The sequence below is a fragment of the Chlamydotis macqueenii genome, chromosome 17 (assembly GCF_036417535.1).
Source record: "Chlamydotis macqueenii isolate bChlMac1 chromosome 17, bChlMac1.mat, whole genome shotgun sequence".
In the NCBI taxonomy this organism is placed as follows: Eukaryota; Metazoa; Chordata; class Aves; order Otidiformes; family Otididae; genus Chlamydotis; species Chlamydotis macqueenii.
Window position 1 is genome coordinate 11,077,395 of NC_141572.1, and position 21,732 is coordinate 11,099,126.

The 21,732-nt window shown below is 42.5% G+C and overlaps 1 protein-coding gene across 1 annotated transcript in view; it reads right to left on the minus strand.

Annotated features, from left to right (window-relative positions):
- Nucleotides 1-21,732, minus strand: part of BCR (BCR activator of RhoGEF and GTPase) — a 104,743-nt gene that overhangs the window by 36,918 nt on the left and 46,093 nt on the right. The window contains exons 2-7 of the mRNA XM_010121129.2: nt 17,766-17,950; nt 7,409-7,513; nt 6,711-6,896; nt 2,963-3,070; nt 1,153-1,213; nt 203-255 (exon numbers count right to left, since the gene is read on the minus strand). Of these exons, the coding sequence (XP_010119431.1) occupies nt 203-255; nt 1,153-1,213; nt 2,963-3,070; nt 6,711-6,896; nt 7,409-7,513; nt 17,766-17,950 (698 nt within the window). The remainder of the gene's footprint in view (nt 1-202; nt 256-1,152; nt 1,214-2,962; nt 3,071-6,710; nt 6,897-7,408; nt 7,514-17,765; nt 17,951-21,732) is intronic.

The window sequence follows — 21,732 nt, forward strand, 5'->3', positions numbered from 1 at the left end:
AATACTCTGCACTTCTCGGTAACACCACTGAAGAGGTAGCAGCGTCCTACCTATGGACTCCCTCCCCTTAGCATAAAGGGAAGAAGCTCTCATGCAGCATGACAGGTTTATTTTTGCAATCCTGCCGCTCCATGGAAAATGTGAAGGGTGGAGAAAATAGGGAAGTGGCCTAAAGTTTGAAAAATACCTTTCAGATACTTACATGCAGGACAAGTGTGCTGCGAGTCACTCGATCCACTGGCTTGTATAATAAAGCTGTGAAAAAAAGCAGCAGGAACATAAGGAAGGGGTACCTAGATACAGCCTCTACAGAGCAACTTGTCCAATGCACCTGAATGTACAGGTACAGGTTTATTAACCAGTGAGCTACTGGAAAATTCCCTTCTCTAGGGTTAATGTGCTGCACAGCCAATAAAACACACATGAACATACAGAGGAAATAAACATGCTCCACAGCAAAGAGATGCCCACTTGTGATGCCCACGCCCTGCCAACCAGTGGGTGTGGAGCACACCAGCTAGTACAGAACAACTGCACACAGCGTGGCACACTTCTGCCAATTCCCTGGCACCTGCCTGGTCCCACAGGTCAGAACTGGGCCTTGCACTCTTAAAGTCAAATCCCTCCTTCTGGAGTTCAGCATGACACGTTGAGTGCTTCCAAACCCTGATAACAGGCCAAAAGAGGAAGGGGACTGGCTTTTGTATTAGTGAGTATGGAAGCTGCTTGTAACATTGGTTGTCTTCTACTTATGTGCATAGACACAAGCACCATGGAACCTGATCTTGACCAGGCTCCCTAGATGCCACCACAGGGCAAAAACCATGTAACAATAACCGCTAGGATTGTGCTTGTGCTTTCACTGGGTAGCAGATGTTCTCTTAAAATCACAGCGGTCCTTTGGTTGGCCTGGTTTTGCCCAAAAGGACTGATGAGGTTTTAAGCCGGGCAGGGGCTTCCCCATGCATGCATGCATGCAGCTTACTACGCACAAGCTCTGCTACTTAGCAAAAGGGAACGAATTTCCCAGATAGAGCCAGAAGAAACTCCGTAACCCTCCAGCATTTAAAAAGAAAACGGGAGAGTGGAGGTTTGGCAACAGCCCCCACACAGTCCTGACAAACCACAGTCTCCTCTGCATGGATCACTCACTTTCCAAGGAATTTTTCGTCGTCTGATCTTTAGATTCCTTTGTGCTTCTAGCCTTTAGATTCTAAAAGAAAAAGAAAACCCACGTAGCAGACAGTCAATCACCTTGAAATACCACATGGGAATGTAAGAGACTATCTGCTCCTCCAAGGGAGGGCCTCAGTGTGAATGGAGGACAGCCCTATCACAGTTCAAGTCAGTGAAGGAAAAATGTGCCTTCCTTCCCAGTAAATCCACCATTGCCATGTCATAGGCACCCACACATCTCCAATATTAAGCAATTTTCTTCGGTGTGCATGTCAACAGAAATGCAGCAAAGCAGGGAACCACCTACAGTGACACACGGATGGTGGAGTTTTAAAATCACCTGCAGAAGGAAGGCAGGTCCATAAGGATACAGCCATTATCACAGTATGTGTACACCATCAACAAATGAAGTTCAGGACTGGGATTTAGTACCCCCAGATTACACTTTCTTATACTTGTAATCAGAGCTGGGTGACGCTGGACAAGTCAGCTCTCTTTCATGGCAGCAAAGGAACACTACCAGTGACTCTGCACGTGAACTGTAAGGCTATATGCATTAATGTGCCGAACTTTGAAATCCTCACCAGGACACAAATGCAAAAGTATCACCACCATCATTCCAAATACAGCAGATACTAGTACGATTTCAGCATTACCCTTCAGAAAACTGCACAACCCAGGGATCACACTTGCACAGAGCCCAGGACCCTGCAGCCTTAATCTCTATTCTGTCTTCTAGTGACTACCACAATACTGACTATACATATTACCATCAATAAGTGAGAAAGTCCATGAAATGCATTTTAGTACTGACAGAAAAGTAAGCACAGGGGAAGCTACTTTACCAATGAGCTGACATACTAGCGCACAGAAGTGGTGAAGGGACTAGAACCTGATGGAAATCCTCAAGAAAGGAGAGAATAGCAGACATTTGCATTCTGATGAGCACATCCCAAAAGGGAAGTCTTGCTTCCCTTATTTCACAGAGCAAAGATGTTCTATTTTTCCTCTTTATCGTAAAAATCTAAAGGGACATGTAATACTGAAAGTACTCGGAAGTTTTTTCAGAGCAATAAGCACCCTAGTATTACTTAGTTCTGATTATTTATCTGCTTGTTTTTAAGGACAGACATGTCAAGCTCATGTTTTCTTAGCAACCAAATTCTTCAAGATATAATCACTGCAGTACAAAGAGTCAATGAGACCATGCACTAGAGGCAAAGCTGGTGGCCTGGGAAACCTAAAAAGGTATTCAAAATGCTTTAACACAAAGTACTCGTTTCAAGGAGAGGAAGTCAGAGCAGCTCGGTTAATAATATTATAGATTATGCTTGACACACTTGCCTTTTTAAACAGAGAGCTACCCTCTCCTCCTCTCCACGCCCGTGGAGCCTGCGATTCCACTGACAGCCATAACGCAAGCCATTAAGGATGGCTTTTTACACCACAGTCAGCATTATCATTAGCAAGAGAAATATTTGAGAAACTCAAATACAGCTTTCTCTTCTAGAAAGGCATGAAGGCAGCACATTGCTGAGAAGTTCAAAGCAACGCCAGTTTTTACAAGATTCCCTGGCTGGGGACAGCACATAAAGGTGCCTTCTGATAATCTCTATTACTCCAAAGTAGAAATGGCTGTAACAACATGAGCTGAAGCAGTGAGCCTATGGAGGCTCACAACTCCAGAAGTGAGGGCTGCAAAGATACTTGGAGGACAGACAGGAGTGACATCGCAGGGTATTAGTCAGATCCAGACAGCTCGTGTGTCTGAATACCATGACATTACCTCAGAGATTTCAGCAAACTGAGCATTGGCTTGGCAACATTTCTCTGCTGTCTCCATAGCAACTTCATAGTTATCCACAAAGGCCCGGTACACTCCCAGCTGGCTGGCCTGCAGGAAGCAAAACAAAATAAAATGAATGCTGGGGAAGAAGACAGTTTGGGATGGTCAGCCCCAGATTCTAATGATCAGGTCATGTTCCTTCATGCCAAAGCATTGCAGGGCATGTTGAGCAGGCTCAGAAAGACATCTCCAACCTGGCAGCTTTACTTAACCAGTGCAGGTGCTCCCATGCACTCAGTTCCATCTCTGCTGAACAAGTTCACTTGTGAAGGATGCAGAAGCCTGCGAGAATGACACATCCTTGTTACTGCCATCTATTTTTCCAGTCTGAACTGCCAGATTAGAATCTATTAATATTTTAGCTCATTGATGTAACTGGAGCTTCTGGCTATTTGCCACAAAACATGAATCAAACAGGAAAGATTCAGCCCAACAGCACAAATGTGACCCCAGTAAGCTACTTGTTGGCTTTTGCATGATGGACACACTAAATAAAACCCAGATATTAACTCATATCTGCATTAGTGAACATTGTTGTAAGGGCAGCAGAGTGCTGAAAATATAGAATAGAGATCCAGAGCACAAAGTGTTTGGAAGGCAGTGACTGCAGCACTAGGTGACAGAAAATGGCAGTTTTTCCAGCAGAAGAAATATGCAGTTGGTCCAGATGAAGATGAAGCAGGCCTCAGAGTGCAGTAATAAACCACCGTTATCACTGAGTCTTAGCGGTGAGCCCGTTTGCTGACTTAGGAATTGCAGCCATATTCATGCCAGAGAACTAAGATCCAGCTTGGGGAATCCCTGGGTAGCTTCCAAGCTTGTCTGGATTGCAGAGATGGTTTTGTGTTGCAGAGCTGCACAGGTTGTGCTGTAAACACCTTGGCAGCTTGAACATGCTTGCAAGTGCACGGTCAGTAGCGAGCCAACAGGTGGAGTTCCGTAAAAGGCTTCATTTAAAAGTTTGTTACCAGAAGAGCTTGCACTTACCTTATTATTTCTGCAACTTCCCTGACACTTCTGCCCATGATGAGCAACAGGCAGAGCAGTTAACTTTCCCAGAGAGTGCTCTTTTCCTCTCCTGCTCTCTCATAGTCATTGTGTTCTCCATTCTCTATGGGACTTTGTGCAAGAACGATGGAAGAGAAAAAGCCACTCTCAGGAGAACGTTCCCTGCACAAATTTCTTTAGCTAACAGAAGCCAAGAAACAGCAAGCTATTTCCTAGGGCACATTTTGGTGAAAGATTAGGAACCAATCTCAACCCTTATACAAAATAATACAGTTACGACTGAAGCTGAAGGGAACTGCGCTCAGACCTAGCAATGTGGAGAGAATAAAGTCTGTATTTGCCATTGGGGCACAATTCTTTGACGACGATGCTGTCAGAATTACCAGTCACTTGCAGGGGTTATGACATTCAAGTTTAGATGATGCCAGCTAAAATGGCAGAGCTTTAAAGTTTCTCCATTCCTGTGTGGCTCTTTCATTTCCTGCTACTCCTGAACAGTCTTTCTAAGCTTTTGTTTTCCTCTACTAAACATGCCGTCATGAAAACATACTTCTCATTAAAAACTGAGCTTCCAATCAAAGCAATAATGGTTACGTACAGTTTTCATGATGGTTTAAGTTTTCTCTTTTTCAATTAAAAAGAACACACTGAAAATTAAACAAGCTTTGGTAGAAATAATTGCCTTTTGGTTAATTTTTTTTCCATTCCTGAAAACAATCAATGATAATATTTGTTCATTTCTAAAAACAGTTCTAAAGTGTTTCCTTTCTAGTTATAAAACAACATACAAAATATTCCCCCAAAATGAGAAGCATATTTCACTCCCACATGCCTAGTGTCTTTTTTCTTTTCCTTAGTTTCAACAGGAAAAAGGTGAAAAAACAGTCACTGATGTTGCAAATGGATCGTACTTTGTGCCAGACCACATGAAATTCTAAAAATCCTTGCATGCACTATCTATAACTTCAATCTACGGTGCTTTGTTTTGCATGATAGTCAAGGAAATTAATGTCCCCAGGGACCTCAGGATAATAACAAGGATTCCAGTGTTTATCAACAGATTGCATGACATGACCACAAATAAACAGTCTGCTCCAAAAAATTTGATGTACATCCTGTATAGATGTCTTGTCATGCCTGATGTTCTTGCTGTCTCTCTCATGTAGCTGCTTCCCACTGCCTGCCAGGAATTGTTAGCTTTATCTCATCCAGCAGAGTTCACAATTCCCACTGATACTGTACCAAACCACCAGAAACTGAACCTGCTAAGCTAGCTCAAAGCTTCCTGCACTAGGGTAATTTGCTCTTTTATTTCCAATACTAATTCAACAAAACCAACAATTCTGTTACAAATACATAAAAATCAGGGGAACATAAAAATAGAGGGCCAGAAGGGCTGAACTCCTGGACCTGTGATCACCAGCAGCAAAAAATGGTCTTAAACAAAGGCCCGAGTAGCTGTCTGATGAATCAAAGCTTGCTCAACAGCCAGCAGTGGTAGAGAATATATTCAGGCCTTCAACTACTGCTGTCGTCATTGCTGCACTATACTTTCAATACAGCTTGTGAGGATTCTGCTTTCAACAGCCTTCTGTATCTTTGCTTCAGCAACCAGCAGCAGGTGGTTTTGTCTTCTTAAACCAGTTGCTCAAATTGCATACCATGAACTACTCACCAAGGCACCAAACTTGACCTCTCCTGGCTAAAACATGCTGGCAGTAAAAAGTAGATTCCCATATTTTGATCCTGAGCTGATGGTGTGCATGGAAAACACCACCTTCCAGGCCCATCTCCCCCTGCTCCACAGGGGATGGGCTGGTGCTGGGCTCCACACCTGCTAACAATTGAGTGACCCTGGTAAAGCACACTCCCCATCCAATAAACCCCTCACTGGAATGTCACTCCTACCCTGAGTATCAGAGGCACCTCAGGAATGCAGAGATTCTTTTCTTTTCTAAAAAGAAAAAAACAGCTCCTTTAATCCTTTGCTCTCTGCACATGCTAGGGGAGAGGCTAAAGGGGCCAAAGGAATCTCCTAGAATGCAAACAATTTGTCATCTGGCTCAGAAATCCAGCAATTTTAATTCAGCCTCAGGAATATGCTGTATGTATCCTTGTCCTGTTCTGCACTCAGAATTTTGTAGAGGTTGCTTGGAGGGTTCTTAGCAGGGGTTGACTGCATCTGCATAGTAGCAAGGGGAATATCAAGGCCATGATGATGGTAGCAAAGCAAAGCCAAAGGTGATGACCATAAAACAGAGAAAATCGGCACAAGATAGAGCAAAGCACCACAGAGAGAAGGAAGTATGTGTGAGGGAGTTCAGCAATAACGAGAAACCCTTAGCTATCAGTGTTAAAAAGTACCCTTTTAAACACTGCCATTCTCCCATCTTCCTCTACAGTAAGTGTTTTAATGACACTGCAGACACCCTGGAGATTCAACATTTCTCTGAAATTGTATTTGTATTAGTAGCATAGCTTGCTGGAGTCTTTAATTAAAGGCAATGAAACAGCCACTTTTGCTGTAGGCCCCTCACTGCAGTGAGGCAAAGCTAGAAGCCTCTCATCTAATACAGCTACGGGCTTTCATCATTTCGGTCTAGTCACCAAAGGAAATCGTAGCAGCACCTGCGAGATGAATGAGAGGTAACAGAACCTCTGGTGATGGTAGCTGACTCACCAACTTTTGGAAGAGGTCCCCTACACGTTGCTGGTGACTCCACTGCTGCACTCGGGGGAAGAGCCCATCATAGAATTCTTTGTGGATCTCGTAGAGCTCAGGCACTTTGAAGAATATTGTCTCAATCTGCTGACTAGTCAGCACAGGCTGAGAGGTGGTGGCAGCTGCTTTCAAAGGCTTCATAGGCTGAAATGAGGAATGAAGGAAATCGTTATCATGCAAACCAAGCACATTCACCCTTACTACATTACAACACATCCCTCCAGAGAGTTGTTTTTCATCCTATTAATAAGTGATATTTGCATTCACACAACTCCTGAAAGCTAGACATCAACAAATTCTCTCATGGGGATCAGCCACCCCTAGTAGGTGGATTTTCCCAGGATATTAATGGCATGATTAAAATCCCTTTGCACTCCATTTCCTTAATATCTGCTCAACTGTACAGGAAAGTGTCTAATAATTAGCACAGGACACCAAAAGACAGGGCTCCTGGATACTACCACATTAATAACTCCCTTGTTGTGCCATATCCAGTCCTTTCTTTAAGCCTCTCTTTCTCTACTGAAGAAGAGGTACCCTTTGCACCCAGCAACTTGTAACTCCTAGTATGCAAAGTTCTGGGAACCTCTGGATGGAAGCAGCAGTGAAAATTCAAGTACCAGTGTTTGGAAATGGTATCTGCCACCAGCACTTACCAGCAGCAGAGCCTCCAGGTGGCTCAGGTAGGTTTCCTCACTGGCTAGGATTCCTGACAAGACCCATTTTCTCATCTCCAGGCCTTTCTCCAGGTCTGGCTCACTCTACAAAGAGGTTGTTAAGGAGAAAAAAAGAAAAAGAAAAAAAGAAAGATAAAAAAAGACAGGCAGTAAGAAAAAAACAAGAATGAGGATGGAGAGTAAAAGGTATTCAGCAGACCACAGCATACTTGGGTTTTTTGTTTACTTTCAGATTAAAAAAACCAACCAAACAAAAAACCCACGTGTGCTCAATGTCTTGTTTCTAGAAATATGCAAACACAAAACATTAAGGAAAATTTTGATTTACCAGCAACTGATATCACTTAGATTATTTACAGGTGTTAGCTTTATTCATCCAACCTTGGTGCCTCAATTAGGTGCCCAGATTTCTTCACAAAATTGAAAACACAGAACTTAAAAATTCAGAATTTATCCATCTAAAAAAAAAAAAAAAACTTAGAGACTCTTAGTTATGTGCAATTCACTCCCTCCTCCCATGAGAGTTTCTCTATAATCTTACTCCAAAGCCATGTTTCTCTAAGCAGACAGGATCACTTCCCCTGCATCTACACAGATGCACATGAATATACAGCAGTTACAGCCTGACATCGCTGTTAAGATGGCTGTTCTTTCTCATACTCTCTGCTATTCACTAAATTATTTTTCAGTGCCAGCTTGCACAATGTGTATTTTTAGTTAGAGGATGGAATAATCAGCACTGCTTGGAACGCATATGCTGATTTTCTTATTGGGATTCCATGAAGGAGTTCTTAACCAAAATAACTGAAGAAAGAGAAGAAAAAAAAAAAACAAAACCCCAAACCCCAACCCAATACATTAATGAGCAAATGCACACATCAAGAGAAGATTAGCATTGAGTGTTAAGAGAAGCAGTAATCCCCTCTGTTGAATATCAATTATCCTTCCTCTCAAAACTGTTACCTGAAAAATGTTAAACCAGATAAAGTGAAATTGAATATTTCCATAAACTCAAAAAAATATGTGGCCAAACAATTAAGCTTATAAATAACAACACTCTCCTTTAACAGAATCTTATTTCCAGTTCTTTTTATTCCTGTCATTCACAGAAATGGCTTTTTACAATTCTTGCAACCTTTTCAGGCTGTTAAATGTCCCTGAGAATGGAGTCGGTAGTTGGATCTGAAAGGGCAGATACTTTACAAGGGCTTTGGGTAGGCTATTTGGGGCTCCATCCTACTCCTGTTAATACCCTGAGGAACCGTCAGCTATCGATTTCAGCAGCAGGAAGATCAGGAAACATAGCAGTATGCTCCAGTCTATAGGGCGTACATAAGGCCCTTTAATAGCTAACAAAAAAAGCTCCATTTAGTTTAGGGTCCTGTGCTTTGAACCCTGCAGATGTACATATGAGGCTCATTGTGGAGAGGAGGTGTCTTGGCTACAGGTAAGCACCCAGTAACGATCACACTGAGTGTGACTTTCAGCCTACGCACCACACTAAGAAAGAAACGGATCCTCACGCTCCTAGATAATTTCTGGATTCTGCCTCATCAATAACCATTCTGATTTTTGAATGCTTTCATTAAACTTCACAAGCCATTTTCTAGGCTAAAAGACCTTGCAGCAACTACTTTATCAAAATTTTGTGAGGTGTCAAATACCACCATCACCTCTTAAATAGAAGTTGCAGACAGAAGCTGTTCTGAGGAAATGAGTAAAATCTACACACATGTCAGATACTGTATGGAAAGAAGAGCATGTCTTTGCATCTACCCTTCAATGAGGTTCAGTAAGAAGCACAGTGCCTTTTAAAACCTTGAAAGAGCATCTCAAAGAAGCTAGGAATTTGTAATTCAGCAGTCATGTTCAGAAGGTTTCACAAAAATACCAGTGACAAACTACATGGTAAAATGAATGCTGTGACAGATTCTGTGCACCTACAGAGCACCCGTGTGATGGCCTGTTACAGCTCGATCAGAAACATGCAACAACGTTATGACCATTCCTTATGATTTCTGTACCAATAGTGCCTGGATGTCCACCTCAGGGACTATTTTGTAAGGCACGGTACATACACATAATCAAGACAGACAGCCCCAAAATGTTTAACAAAGATTGCCTTCATCCGAAGAGGCAGGGATGTAGCTAGCTGTGGGAAGCTCCCAGCAGCCCTTGTGCAAGAAAAACACAATCCTTCTTGCTTTCCAAAGATTTCTTACAACACTTACAGAAGAAAAATGCAGCTTCATAAAGAAGCATTGAGAAAAACTAACAGTGCTCCGAAGTCCCCACTGCTGCGGATGAGGTAACCGGTCAATATTGACACAGCACTATAATTATCTTCAGTAGGTTCTCTTGGAGGAGGTGAGGATTTAAAAACCAGCTGGGTATGTTTGCAACATCTAAGAAGAGTAGCACACAATGACAAGTTATTTAAATGATTCAGACTTCCCCATTACGACAGTGGCACAACAGTTTTCCTTACAGCACTGAGAACAGTTTTCCTCTTCACAAAGAAAAGCTTTAATTAAAAGCCAGGCCGGGCACTGTCAGCTGACAGAGACAGCATTTTCTGCCTGAATGTTAATTTCCTCTCTTTAAGAGAGATGTGCTTTCAGAGAGACAAACATCTCCCAGGACACACCAGAGGCCTGCCTTCCTGGCTGTTACCGCAAGGCCGCTTTGCAAAGCCCACAGTATTGTCCTAACCCTTTATAACAGGAACATTCTCCAAGTGTGATGCTTGCAAAACTCCAGCCCCTGATGCAGCAGGGCCTGTCTGCTTTAAGCCACAGTGCAGCAGCTGCTGACAAAACCCCCGGGGAGTTTATCCAATAATCATATAGCACATTACAAGGTTTCCAATGCAGTACCTCAAATTTACATACAGATTCCTTATCTGTGAAAAGATGATCTCCTGCTGCTCCTGCAGCATAAGGGATCAATACGAACTGCTGTCTGCGTTGTGCTGCCGCTCTGTATCTCCTCCTGAGAGCCAGTGCCCGGACAGGAGTTTCCTGCTGAGGGAGGGCTTTTTGGGCAATGTCATCTGGGACTGCACTGAGCAGCATCTCTCGCTGCTGGATGAACATCTGGAAAATAGCCCCTGTGCTTCTTCAGCCTCAGGGTGCTTTTTAAGTCTCACTTGTTAGGAAATGTACTCCAGGACTAACAAATTCACTGGGAGCTGGCGCCAACATTAGGAAGAACAGGAGCAAGTTTATTATTTGCTATTACAACATTCCTCACTTACAGAACCAGGAACAGGCTCACCTGCTCACCCAAAACAAGAGTAATCAGCAGACAGAGATACTGCGAGACTGTCCTTCCACTCCACTTACAGCACACCAAGATGCGATGCACCTAGTACCAAGGGCACTTTCTTGCTTTCCCATACCTGATAAAAAAGGGAAACAAAGAGCAACGCTGTGGCCCCAACAGCCTGACTGACTGCTCTGTTTCTGCACTCCAGGCAGAAGGGCAGTGAAGAAAGGGAACATCCTGGGCGTAGGTATCGAGCTCCCCATTGGTTCAGGGAGACCTGCCAAGGCTGAGGACTCCTTTCCCCTACCCTGGCAAGATGGAAGCAGTCAGAATTTGAGTTGCTTGTGGCAAGGGGAAGAGCTGGTACCACATCTACCAGACCACATTAGCTAGGGGAAAATACACCTATTAATCAAAGTGCAGATGGGGTGTTCCCAGCAGGATGTGGGAGCAGCCTGTATTGGCAAACTCTAACCACTCAGCAGGGAGTGCCAGGTGGTCAGCAGTCCATCCCATGCTTCCTAACCAGCTTGGTCAGCCTGTTTTTGACTTGTACAAGTCTGACTGGTATTTCATGTTCTGACTCTGTCCTTGCCTTTGATGCCAGCATCCATTTCTAGCCTTTCTCCATTACCCTTCCACCTTGTGGCTACCTCTCTTCCCACACATTTCAGAATAAATCTGTCTTACAAGACTATCACAGGGCAGCAGCTAGAGCATTCCTGTCTGTCTGCCATGGGAGCTGTGAGGACCCAACACGCCAGTTCTGAACAAGCAAGCAGTAAATCAGTGCTTTGGTCCCACTCCTCATGAACCACACTTATAAAAAAAAATAAATAAATAAATGAGAGAGAAAACAGAAAGGAAGGTGGAAAGCAGTATAAAGGAAGTTTCACAGGCATCTCATGCCTATAACGTTCTGGTGTTTTCTTCTCAACTGAGAGGTGCTTCTCGCCATTTCAAAGACTTAAAAACCAAAAGATTGAGTCACAGTCATAAGTGCAATCCTGCGACCTGAACCAAGGCTAGTCAGAGCACGTAGAAGCACTGGAGATATTAGAGAGCGTGCATAAACTGGCTCCGAGCCGCGGCTGTTTTGAATGTGTTTACAGCTTGTCAGCCTAAGCACTTTAGTTTACTAACCAGGTTGGCATTGCATGTTGTATTCAATTACCGCAAGCCTGAGATTTACCAGCTCCAAGGATTAGACAGATTCAGCTCTTCCTGACTCTGTTTAAAGTAAACTCTCGGCTTTCTGGTTGTTGTTTAAATTAACGGCAATAATTGTTTTCTTGCAAATGTTAGAAGAACACAGATTAAGAATCTAGAAACCACAACACACGAGATTTTGCAAAGTGGTTGCTGCCGGCACAGCTCTGTGAAGAGAATCAGTGATTCCAAGTGGGCGTTTAAAAGGCACTTTAACTCTCAGACCTTCTTTCGGTACAGCGTGTTCATATGCTCTGCAATGAACGTGTTCAAGGGAGAGGTTTCCCGTAAGGACAGCTCAGAATCTCACAGAGAAGCTGACAGCCTATGCAAAAGTATTCGTTCAAATTTTTAAAGTGTAAATATCTTTGAAAGCTTCTGCTAACAGGCTGGAGGTGTCCCATCATCTTGGTGCTATTAAACAGGGCAAATTCTGTAACCAAGCCAATCATGCTCCATGCAGGGAGGGGAAGGAGCAGAGAGAGAAGCCAACATTATTTATAACATCAGCGCTGGTGTGCCAGCTCTCCTCAGGAAGGGCTGTACATCCAGGCAGAGCCCTTAAGGAGCAAAGAGCTGGAGAATAAAAAGGGAAGTTGCATCTTTTGGGGTGGTGAAGGGAAAGTGACCGTAAAAGAAAACAAACAAACAAACTAAATACTGAGAGGAAGAAAGGAGAAGGATTTGTAAACGTTGGAGAGGGAAGGACAAGCTAGCAACAGCAGTACCAAGCAGACCAGTACTCCTATTTATTAATGTAGCTTCAGAGGTCAACTTTTCTGGACTCCCTCGGGACCAAGCTAGGAGAAAACTCCACAACCTGCTCTGCCAGAGTCCTGCTTTCCACATAGCTGGCAGAAAGTGAGAACGAAAGAATCTGCTCTGAGGACTGGCAATGGTTGCCAATGCTGTGCCAACCACGGAATGCACAGCAGGAAAGGGAAGAGAAATCCCACCTGGAAATCTCTAAGTGCCAGCCAATTTCCCCTCCAAACAGAATAGAAAGTAGGAGTTAGTAGCTCAGCTTTAGCATTCCTGCCTCCCTGGGTATGATATATACAAGAACTGGAAAAATCTATTTTGGCAAAAAATTCATCTTTCAAACTCTAGAAAAGCGACTCCCCTAATTTCCTGAGAGAGTGGAACCAGTTTTGCCTTTCCACTGCCTGCCCTGCACCCACTTCCATAGAGCCCCACACCCTCAGCTCCACAAGTGTCTTTGAGCCTGGCTTTGTTGGTGAGCAGATCTTGAAAGGCCTTTCTCATTTCTACTCTTCCTATCGTGCAATCTCTCCCTACTTGAGTAGCAGCAACAGGATCACGTTGACTGAAGCTTCCCATGCTCTCTCAGTCTCTTTAGCCTCCAAGCTGCAAGCTACCCACTCCAAAATTCTTGGCAATAACTCTTCGCTAGTGAAGGATGTCAGTCACTAACTTTCCAGCTATCCCAACACTTCCCTGTCCCCCGAAAGTAGTGTAGCAAGCTTTCACTCTGTCCTCTAACTGTATCCAACTATCTTCTCCACTTTTCAGTCTAGCTGGATGGGGAAGACAAACACATTCTCTCTGTCTCTGGGAGTGAATTATCACTACCTATTACAAATAGTCTGACACCTTCTGAAGCTACCAGCATTGTCTTATTTGGCAAACATCTGGGCTGACATTTTCCAAGAGAGGTTTCCAGAATTTTTTGGAAGTTCAATCACAACAGTTGAACTGTTACAGAAAGCAAAGTTCAGGAAAATTAAATAATTTCTCCAGTTAAATAAACAAACAGCTTAAGCATTAGTGGAACATATTTCTCCTTTTTCCTCTTTCCCCTGTAGGCTTGCTTCACAGCAACAGGCAAAGTTTGGCAAAAGCATTGGCTTTATGCCAGGACACACGTCAGCAGCTCAGCACGAGATTCTAGAAGAGCCAGAAGAGGGTGTACAACCTACCTTGCTCAATGCAAGCATTCGTTAAGCCTCCTCACCACAAAAACGATGAGTCAGGGGATGCTGAGATCCACACTATAAACACCCAAGTTGATTATATCCTCTCTGGGTCACAGACAAAACTAATGCTGGTGCACCTCTTGTCACACTCCTGGGATAGCCAGAGATGTTTGTGCAACAGACACGCAGCTGGTGGAATATGAACACGTAAGAGGTGGCTGAAGTGGTATAGTTTGGAGGCAGACCAGCAAAAGTCTTTTAGTCTCCTTATACGATGCAGGTGGGAGAGGGGACTGGAAAACAGATCCCAAATAACACGGTGTAGAACACCACAACCCTTCTGGAAGTCAATTGCGGCCCTCCCTTCCTGGAACACACAACATGAGGTGCTGGGAACTGGTCACCCTACACACTGAGGGAACAACATGAAGCCCCTCCACAAGTAGTCTAGGAGGTATCTCTACATCCTCATTTAGAAAAAGACTCTGCTTTTGCCACTCTGCACTTTCTCTATGATGGTTGGTAAGAGCAGGTGGAACCCTGATGCACTATGCAACCAAAGGCCATAGCTGCTATAAGGAGACGGAAGGACTCAGTCAAACATTTGTCAGAAAAATAGAAAGCCAAGAGCAAGCCCACAAAGTAAGTCAAAGCAAAATACCCTCAATATCCAGATAGCAATAACTCCAAGAGGAAAGCTGGTTTCATGGGTAAGGCAGAAAAACATTACACCAGAATGCTGCTGTGTCTGTGGGATGGTAAACAAATGACTTACATTTAAAAAAAACCAAAACAAAACAAAAAAAAACACACCACCACCAAAACATTGTTTGCAATGTGGTCCATTTTCTGGGTGCTTGACTGGAGTGTTACTAACTCTTGGCTGCACGTGAAATTAAATGGATTTAAATTTACATGTAAAGAAAAGTGCATTAAAAGTCAGAATCTTGTTCTGCAGAACATTACGCATCTCACATTAGGCACCCAAAATTAGCAGACACTTTTTCTACAATCTGTTTGCCTTGATTACCTGTGGTTAGCGATCACAGCATCCTCTTATCTCACAGGAACACTGCAAGGATAATTAAAACCTGTGCAGCATTCCAGCTATATTTGGAGTTAATGGTCATGCCAAAAGGAAGTGAGTACTTTTGTACTCAGAGCAGAGTTTCCAGCACAGCGTCCTGTAAAGAAGGTGTACGTATAGCGAGCTCTGGAGATAAAATATTGAATCCAGTGAGCATCATTTACTATATAGACTGAATAATGCAGGAGCCCCAGAGAAAAAAAAAAAAATAGGACATGATTGAGTAATTGAAAGTTATCATAAAGATTCAAGACAAGGCTACAGGCACAAGGCATGGCGGGATAGTCACAGTCATTTCTTAACTTCTGAATGACTTCACAATCTTGATATTTTGTCAAAGTGGTGTATTTACTGCATGTGTTGTGTTGTTACATACAGTTAACTGCTGATTTCTAGGCTCTGGTCATAAAGATAATCTAATATTTTCAGAAGTAATTGCAGGCACCTAAGAAAGAAGTAAGAGGGCAAGGAGACAACTACAAAAGCAAACATATGTAAACAAAAAAAAAGTTTTCTGCTAATCAAGCTTAGTGAAAAAGAAAGCAGAAAAGACATACGTCCTGGTATTCTTCTGGTCCCACATATTTTATATGCTTGGCTCAGCACAGTGAGTTTGACACTTAATTTCGTTACTGATGTCTTTTCCATTACAGCTGAAAACATACAGCAAAAGCCATCTAACAACTTGTCATGACAGAAAGTTTAACTTGTTTGGGAAATACTGCAACCATATATAAAATCAGTCTCTTCCTCCTTGTCATGCACCATCCTTCATGAGTGGCATTGTCATTTCAGGACTAATTACAGAAATGATCAACTGAAGGAGTTGAAGTTCACGATTAAAAGTCTAATCTGTATCAGGACATGTCTTTCGTTTTGAAGCCATAAAACATCTTTTTACAGTCAGAGAAAAAAAACCCAGCCATTTATGTTCAAAATTATGTTTAAAAAGGCAGCCTTCTAGCATTATTAAAGTAACTTTGAAATTAACTGCTGTTAAATGCTTATGAGACAATATTAAAACAAATAAAGGACAAGATTAAATATTAAGGCAGCATCTCTTCCAGGCCTCCAGTCACAGACACTATTACAACTGGTTCTTTGAAGATAACTCTCAGCCAGATGTAGTCACGTGGCATTTTTCCTTCATCCTGAAAAACATAACCTGGAAATCTCAAGCTGATATTACAATGTTCTTGGAGCTTTTGAATTTACTAATGATTGTTTCTTCATTCAAAAGCCTCTTACATATCTCTCAAGATGAGAATTCTTGTGCTAAGAAAAGCATTTCAGAATTAACACACTAAAGCATAAGCCACTAACTAGATTCCATACTTCATAGTCAAATACAATTAAGCAAACATCAACAATGTATGTACTTGATAATGCTTTAAGAGATCTTGACAATGTACTTTTATAAATGAGAAAAAAGAACAAGAACACTGTCTCAAGTAGGCTCCTTAATCTAATTCATCCTAGAAACAGTAAGGAAACAGATGATATGGCACTAACTAATAAAGAGTGATAGAAGGAAGTATATAATGAATGCTAAGTAGCAATGGTTTGTGGAACTTGTCAGACTCTTCACATAATTTTGATGCAAGATAAATAAAACTGTCTGATAAAGGTGATGGTGTTGATGTACATGTACACTGATATCTGTAAAATACCCATCATCTTCTCCCGTGACATCTCAATTAATAGAATAGAACAATAGAAAGCCAACACATAAGTTAAGCCACTTAAGTGACAGATTTTAAAGTGTCATTTACAATGTGAGAATTCAAGGTTGTTTGGCTACACTTTCTTAGAAATACAGTAGGAAGGAAGTGACAGTTATCTTTGTGCTGTTAAGTATTTTTATGAATGACCTGGGGAAAAACAAAAGTTTGCAGATGACAAAGATATTCTGGGAAACCGTAACTTGGGATTGCAGTGCTCTACAATCTAGGAAGTAAAAGAATAAAGAGAAACAAAGGTTGAAAGTCAAAGAAATTAATTCAAGTTGAAACAAAGACATTTTTGACTGTGAAGACAGCAGAGTCAATAGTTATTTACCAAGGCAAGCAGCAGACTCTCTACCAAGACTACTGTAAAAACAAAAATAGAAATTTTCCTTAAGTTCCAAGATACAGTCATGCTACTGAACCTGAAGCAAAAATAAAGCAAGATAGCCTGAAGGTCCACATCAAACCACAGGTCAGGCTGGACGGTGCCTTCTGAACTTTTAATCTATCATAACTGAGTAACTAGATAATGATTTAACTAATAGCCAGATTCATTATGAGAAGTGACCATCTCTCACCCAAAGCCACCATACTTCAGAGCTAGCAGCTTTAGTTCCTCATGTTCCATTTTCACAGGGTGAAAGAAACATATCTTATATTCCAGATGCTTTATCAAAGCCTTTAATCTACCTGAAAATAACTCTTATTTTCCATGTGAAAGGCAATGACATCCCACATGCACAGATGTATGAACATCTTAATGAAAGATGTTTTGTTTCAGGGTCTCCTTTCAAAAATATTTACCTGGTATTTAGAGACCCTCTCAACAGTAACTAATCACCAGTTCTCTCCACTATAATTCCCAAAGCATGAAAAATGGAGGCTTAAAAATCATACACACAACACTTACCCCTGAAGTTTAGGCTTAGTATCAGCTAGAAGCCTCAATTTAGCTTTAAATATATAGTATCAATCAGGCTCTGCCATATTATGTCACATAATCTGTCCTACGGTGCTGGTAGTCACTGTCTTTGTTTCCTGTTAAAGCAGTCGAGCCCTTAGAAACCTAAAAGGCTTTGCTGACTACAAAAAGGCAGGAAAGGACTCACTGATTTCGTAGATTCCAGAGACCCTGAAGATAGTGTGTCTCGGCTGCCCCGGCTCTTGGAACTGAGATGGGGTGAAGACGATGGCGAGTCATCAATATAAGGCATCATATCATGATGTCGCCTCTGTTCTTCAGCACGGTCTGCATCATACGCATAGCTGGGTGGTGTGCCACCAAATGAAGCATCTGTAAAACAGAGGAGAAAAATCTGTCTGGTCAGAGTCAAGCTGGACAGGAGACAGGCTGGTCAATCAAGGCACTGTCTGTCTCCCAGCCATTATGATTACCTATCAGTAAACCCAGAGTCAGTGATAGTTAAATATGTATCAAATGGACATGTACATTTAATTAAACTCATGTTGTTACCAAACATTCACTTCACTGATTCTAAGTCCTAAAAGATAAAGTCTTTTTTAATATCTACCATTGGTGTTCATTTAATTACAGCTCCTTCCCTCAAGTTTTCCTTCAAAAGCATTAGCATCAAAATAAATCCTTTTGGAGGCTCCACAAAAGTTACGCACTCTGGGTTTAGGAATGCAGTGGGTTAGGGCAACAGACCCTGTTTTTTTCTGTAGAACAAGAACAGTGCCAGTTTAGCAATCACAGATAATACATAGCTCAGGGGAGAAACACAACTCTTTCCACACCTCTCAGGAACAAGAGGACTAGGAGAGAAATGTCTCACATGTCAAGTGAACTGGCCTACTGCCAAAAAGAAAATCCCAAGAGGCTCTCTTCTATTGGTTGCTCCTCCTCCTCAATTTTGAGACTAACTCCTCAAACAAATGAACAATCCATCACCCTGCTCCTTCCTACGCGCCCCACCCCCCACCCCAATCCAACCAAGAAACAAACAAAGAAGTATGGTGATACGAAGAATCAAAGTAACCATCCTTGCAGGAGATATTAATGAATTTCTGCAGGAAAGATGAGTAGTAAAATTGGTTCTGCTATCTCTAGCAGCAGCACACAGAGACTGTTTCTGCAAAAATCTGTATCAAGGACACACACTGAGCAGCTCCCTCTACCGTAGGTTAAAAAGTCTTTTACTTTTCTGCATAAAGAAATACATCCAGGGGACCAAGATTTGCTTTCTGCACAGTGGCACATCACACGTTATCTTGCCTGAGAGAAGCTGGAGACAACCTTAAATATGAGTTACGTGGGCCCGTGAAGCGCTTTCACCTGACAATGCCCATAAGCGTCCTGTGTGTAACAGCAATAGCCACACACAGGCCACTGAACACAAAATGGTAGAGCTCCTCCTCCCCCTTCAGTTACAAGTCACAAAATGCCACTCCTCTCCCCAAACTGAAGAATAACCACAGAGAGAAAAGCTAGGTCCACTTTTACAGTAGCAGGCAAGCCTTAGGGAAGGCAAAGCCCCAAACAAGAACAGCTTTTTTGTCTTACAAGTTTAAAATTATGCATGAAGTTCACACTTGAACACAAGTAGAACCAATTTTTACTTGTTTTCACAAATATCCAGGTTCTGCAAAAATAATAAGCAGCAGCTGCCAAGTATACTAATAATCCTGTTGTACATCACGAAAGCAGGGTGGAGGAGTAACATTTTAAAGCCCACTTTCCTCCTTCACAGTAAACTCAGTTAAAGCATGACTCATTCCAGTAAAGGATGTGAACTTTGTGTGGAACAGAATAAAACTTGATCCATGTGGCTTATTCAGGAGGGAGAGCTGGTCTAGGGAATTTAGGCAAACAATATACTGAAAATCCAACAATAAACTCACTGTAGAAGTGAGCCTCTGTCTCAGTTCATACCAAATACCACCCAGCTAAATAACAGCTGTATACGAGGCCTTCAGGCTGCTGAAAGACCACAGCAATATTATTTTAACAAGCTCAATGAGTTTTATGTCACCCACCCACTCGTGGTATCACCTTGTGTTCAAGCTCTCAGAGCCCCTCAAAGGATTCATTAGACTGTGCAGGAATGGCGGGGGGGGGGGGGGGGGGGGGCGGTGTGGAAAGGTGGCACCTGTTCTCTGGAAGAGACTTTTCTCTAGATGTTAGATGTTTCCAGAGCTCCTCAACCATTTAGAAGACACACTAGTAAATTGATTTGGCGAACAGAGGCTTGAAAGGGAGTTGCTGAAATAAGGACGGTCAGTCACAAACAAAAGAGATTTTCAGATATTCCAAAGCCAGGTAATATCTGCAACACCTGCAAGCCAAACAGTCTCATGCTGAAATTTTCAAAAGCTCTTTGGCTAAAAGAATGCAGAAGAGAAAACAGCATGGCCTCCACCTTGCACTACTCAAAAAGGCAAGGAAACACCAAAAAGTAAAAATAGCCTCCTCACGTAGAAGCTTCTTCAAACTACTCTTATCCAAACCAATCTCTCCTGCACATATGTCCATGTTGCTGTGTAGAAATTAAAGCAGGAATATTTCTTTCATTCCAATGCTCACTTTCAAAATTTACAGTTTGCTTCACTTCTGTTAATGGAGGAGTGAATGCAGACTGAAATATATTAGCAGAAAGGTTTGCAGTGATTCACAGTATTTTCACTTTCCTCACTTTCTCCTGCTAAAAAGCAGGCTTCACACTTCTACTTTCCATAACATGTTCTGTCTCCTACTGCACAGGGAAACCTTTATCTGAAACTGCAGGAAAGGGCAGATGGAGGACTTGGGCTCAGAAGAGAATATCTATTCCTAGTTTCGCAACAAGATTCAGTCTACTTTTGAATCACTTCATCTCCCGATCTATAAAAATGAAAATAACACATCTCAATCAGCGTCATAGACTGCCGGGAGATCTGTGCACAGAAAGCTCTATACAGAATTTAAAACTATTTCTGTGTTCTCCAGGGATCCTTCACACGTTAAAAATCTTAGAAGTAGTTATAAGCTGTCTTTTTCCTATTATTGCTGCATACAGCACTGAAATCCACCTATGAAGATTTTAATTATCGTCAAGGCAGAAGGACTGTCTTGCTTTTATTCTACCATTTTTTCCAACAGAAGCAACGTATTACTGTAGCCAGATACACTACGCAAGTCTTAACACTAATAACAGAGGTAGACTTGTATCTCTGTGATTAAAGAGACCACTGTTGCTAGGGAAACTAGGTTATTCAGATCTCCTAAACCCAGCACAATGCTGCACAGGCTGTTCAGGCTCTACCTGGCAGCACAAAGACTACAGCAAAGAGATTACAGCCCGGAGCTCACCTGCTCCGACACTTCCAGTTGCTCCGGGTGCTGCTACTGTAGATGGCAAGCGGAGACAGCCGCTGGCCCAAGCAAGGGCGCTTAGTTTCTTAGCCAGTGTCTCAGATGGGGTAAGCATTAAGAGCATTCTTATTCTCCTTTTAGGGCCAGCCAGTAAATCACCAGTAACCGAGCCATCAAAGCCAGAGAAAGACGAAATACAGGAATAACAGAGGAACAACTAAGGAAAAACGGTTGGCATACAAGGATGATGGGCTCAAACACATGTATTAAGAGAGTATCAGAGACAGATACTGAGGACACTACTCCATGTGTGTCATGCTTCTGTACCTCACCAGCAGGCCCCCTTTCCCCTCCTCTTTGGGTAACCTGTAAGAGATCCCGTCCCACAGAGAAAGAGCAGCAGCTGTGACTCATAGAAAGAGCCTTCTCAGCACCTAAGAGCAGCTATTTCTACCACGGGCCCTCTGACATTCTCTTACAGTATTGCTCTCCTGCACCAGTACAATGTGCAGTGGACTACCTGGGGCTACAAAGGCTCATCATCAATTCATACATTCTGCTAAAACCCTCAAGCATACACCTCCACCTTTGGTGCTGACAGCAGTGGCCTCCCTGGCCTTGCTTTGCTCCAGCTTTTTGTTGTTGTTGTTGTTCCACCATGCCCCTCCTCAGGTACTGCTTCCATCCTCTCACCTCCTTTCTCACCTCTGTTCCCTTTTCATTTTCTTTTGGTTTTCTCAAACTTAATATTCCTTTTCTTCATT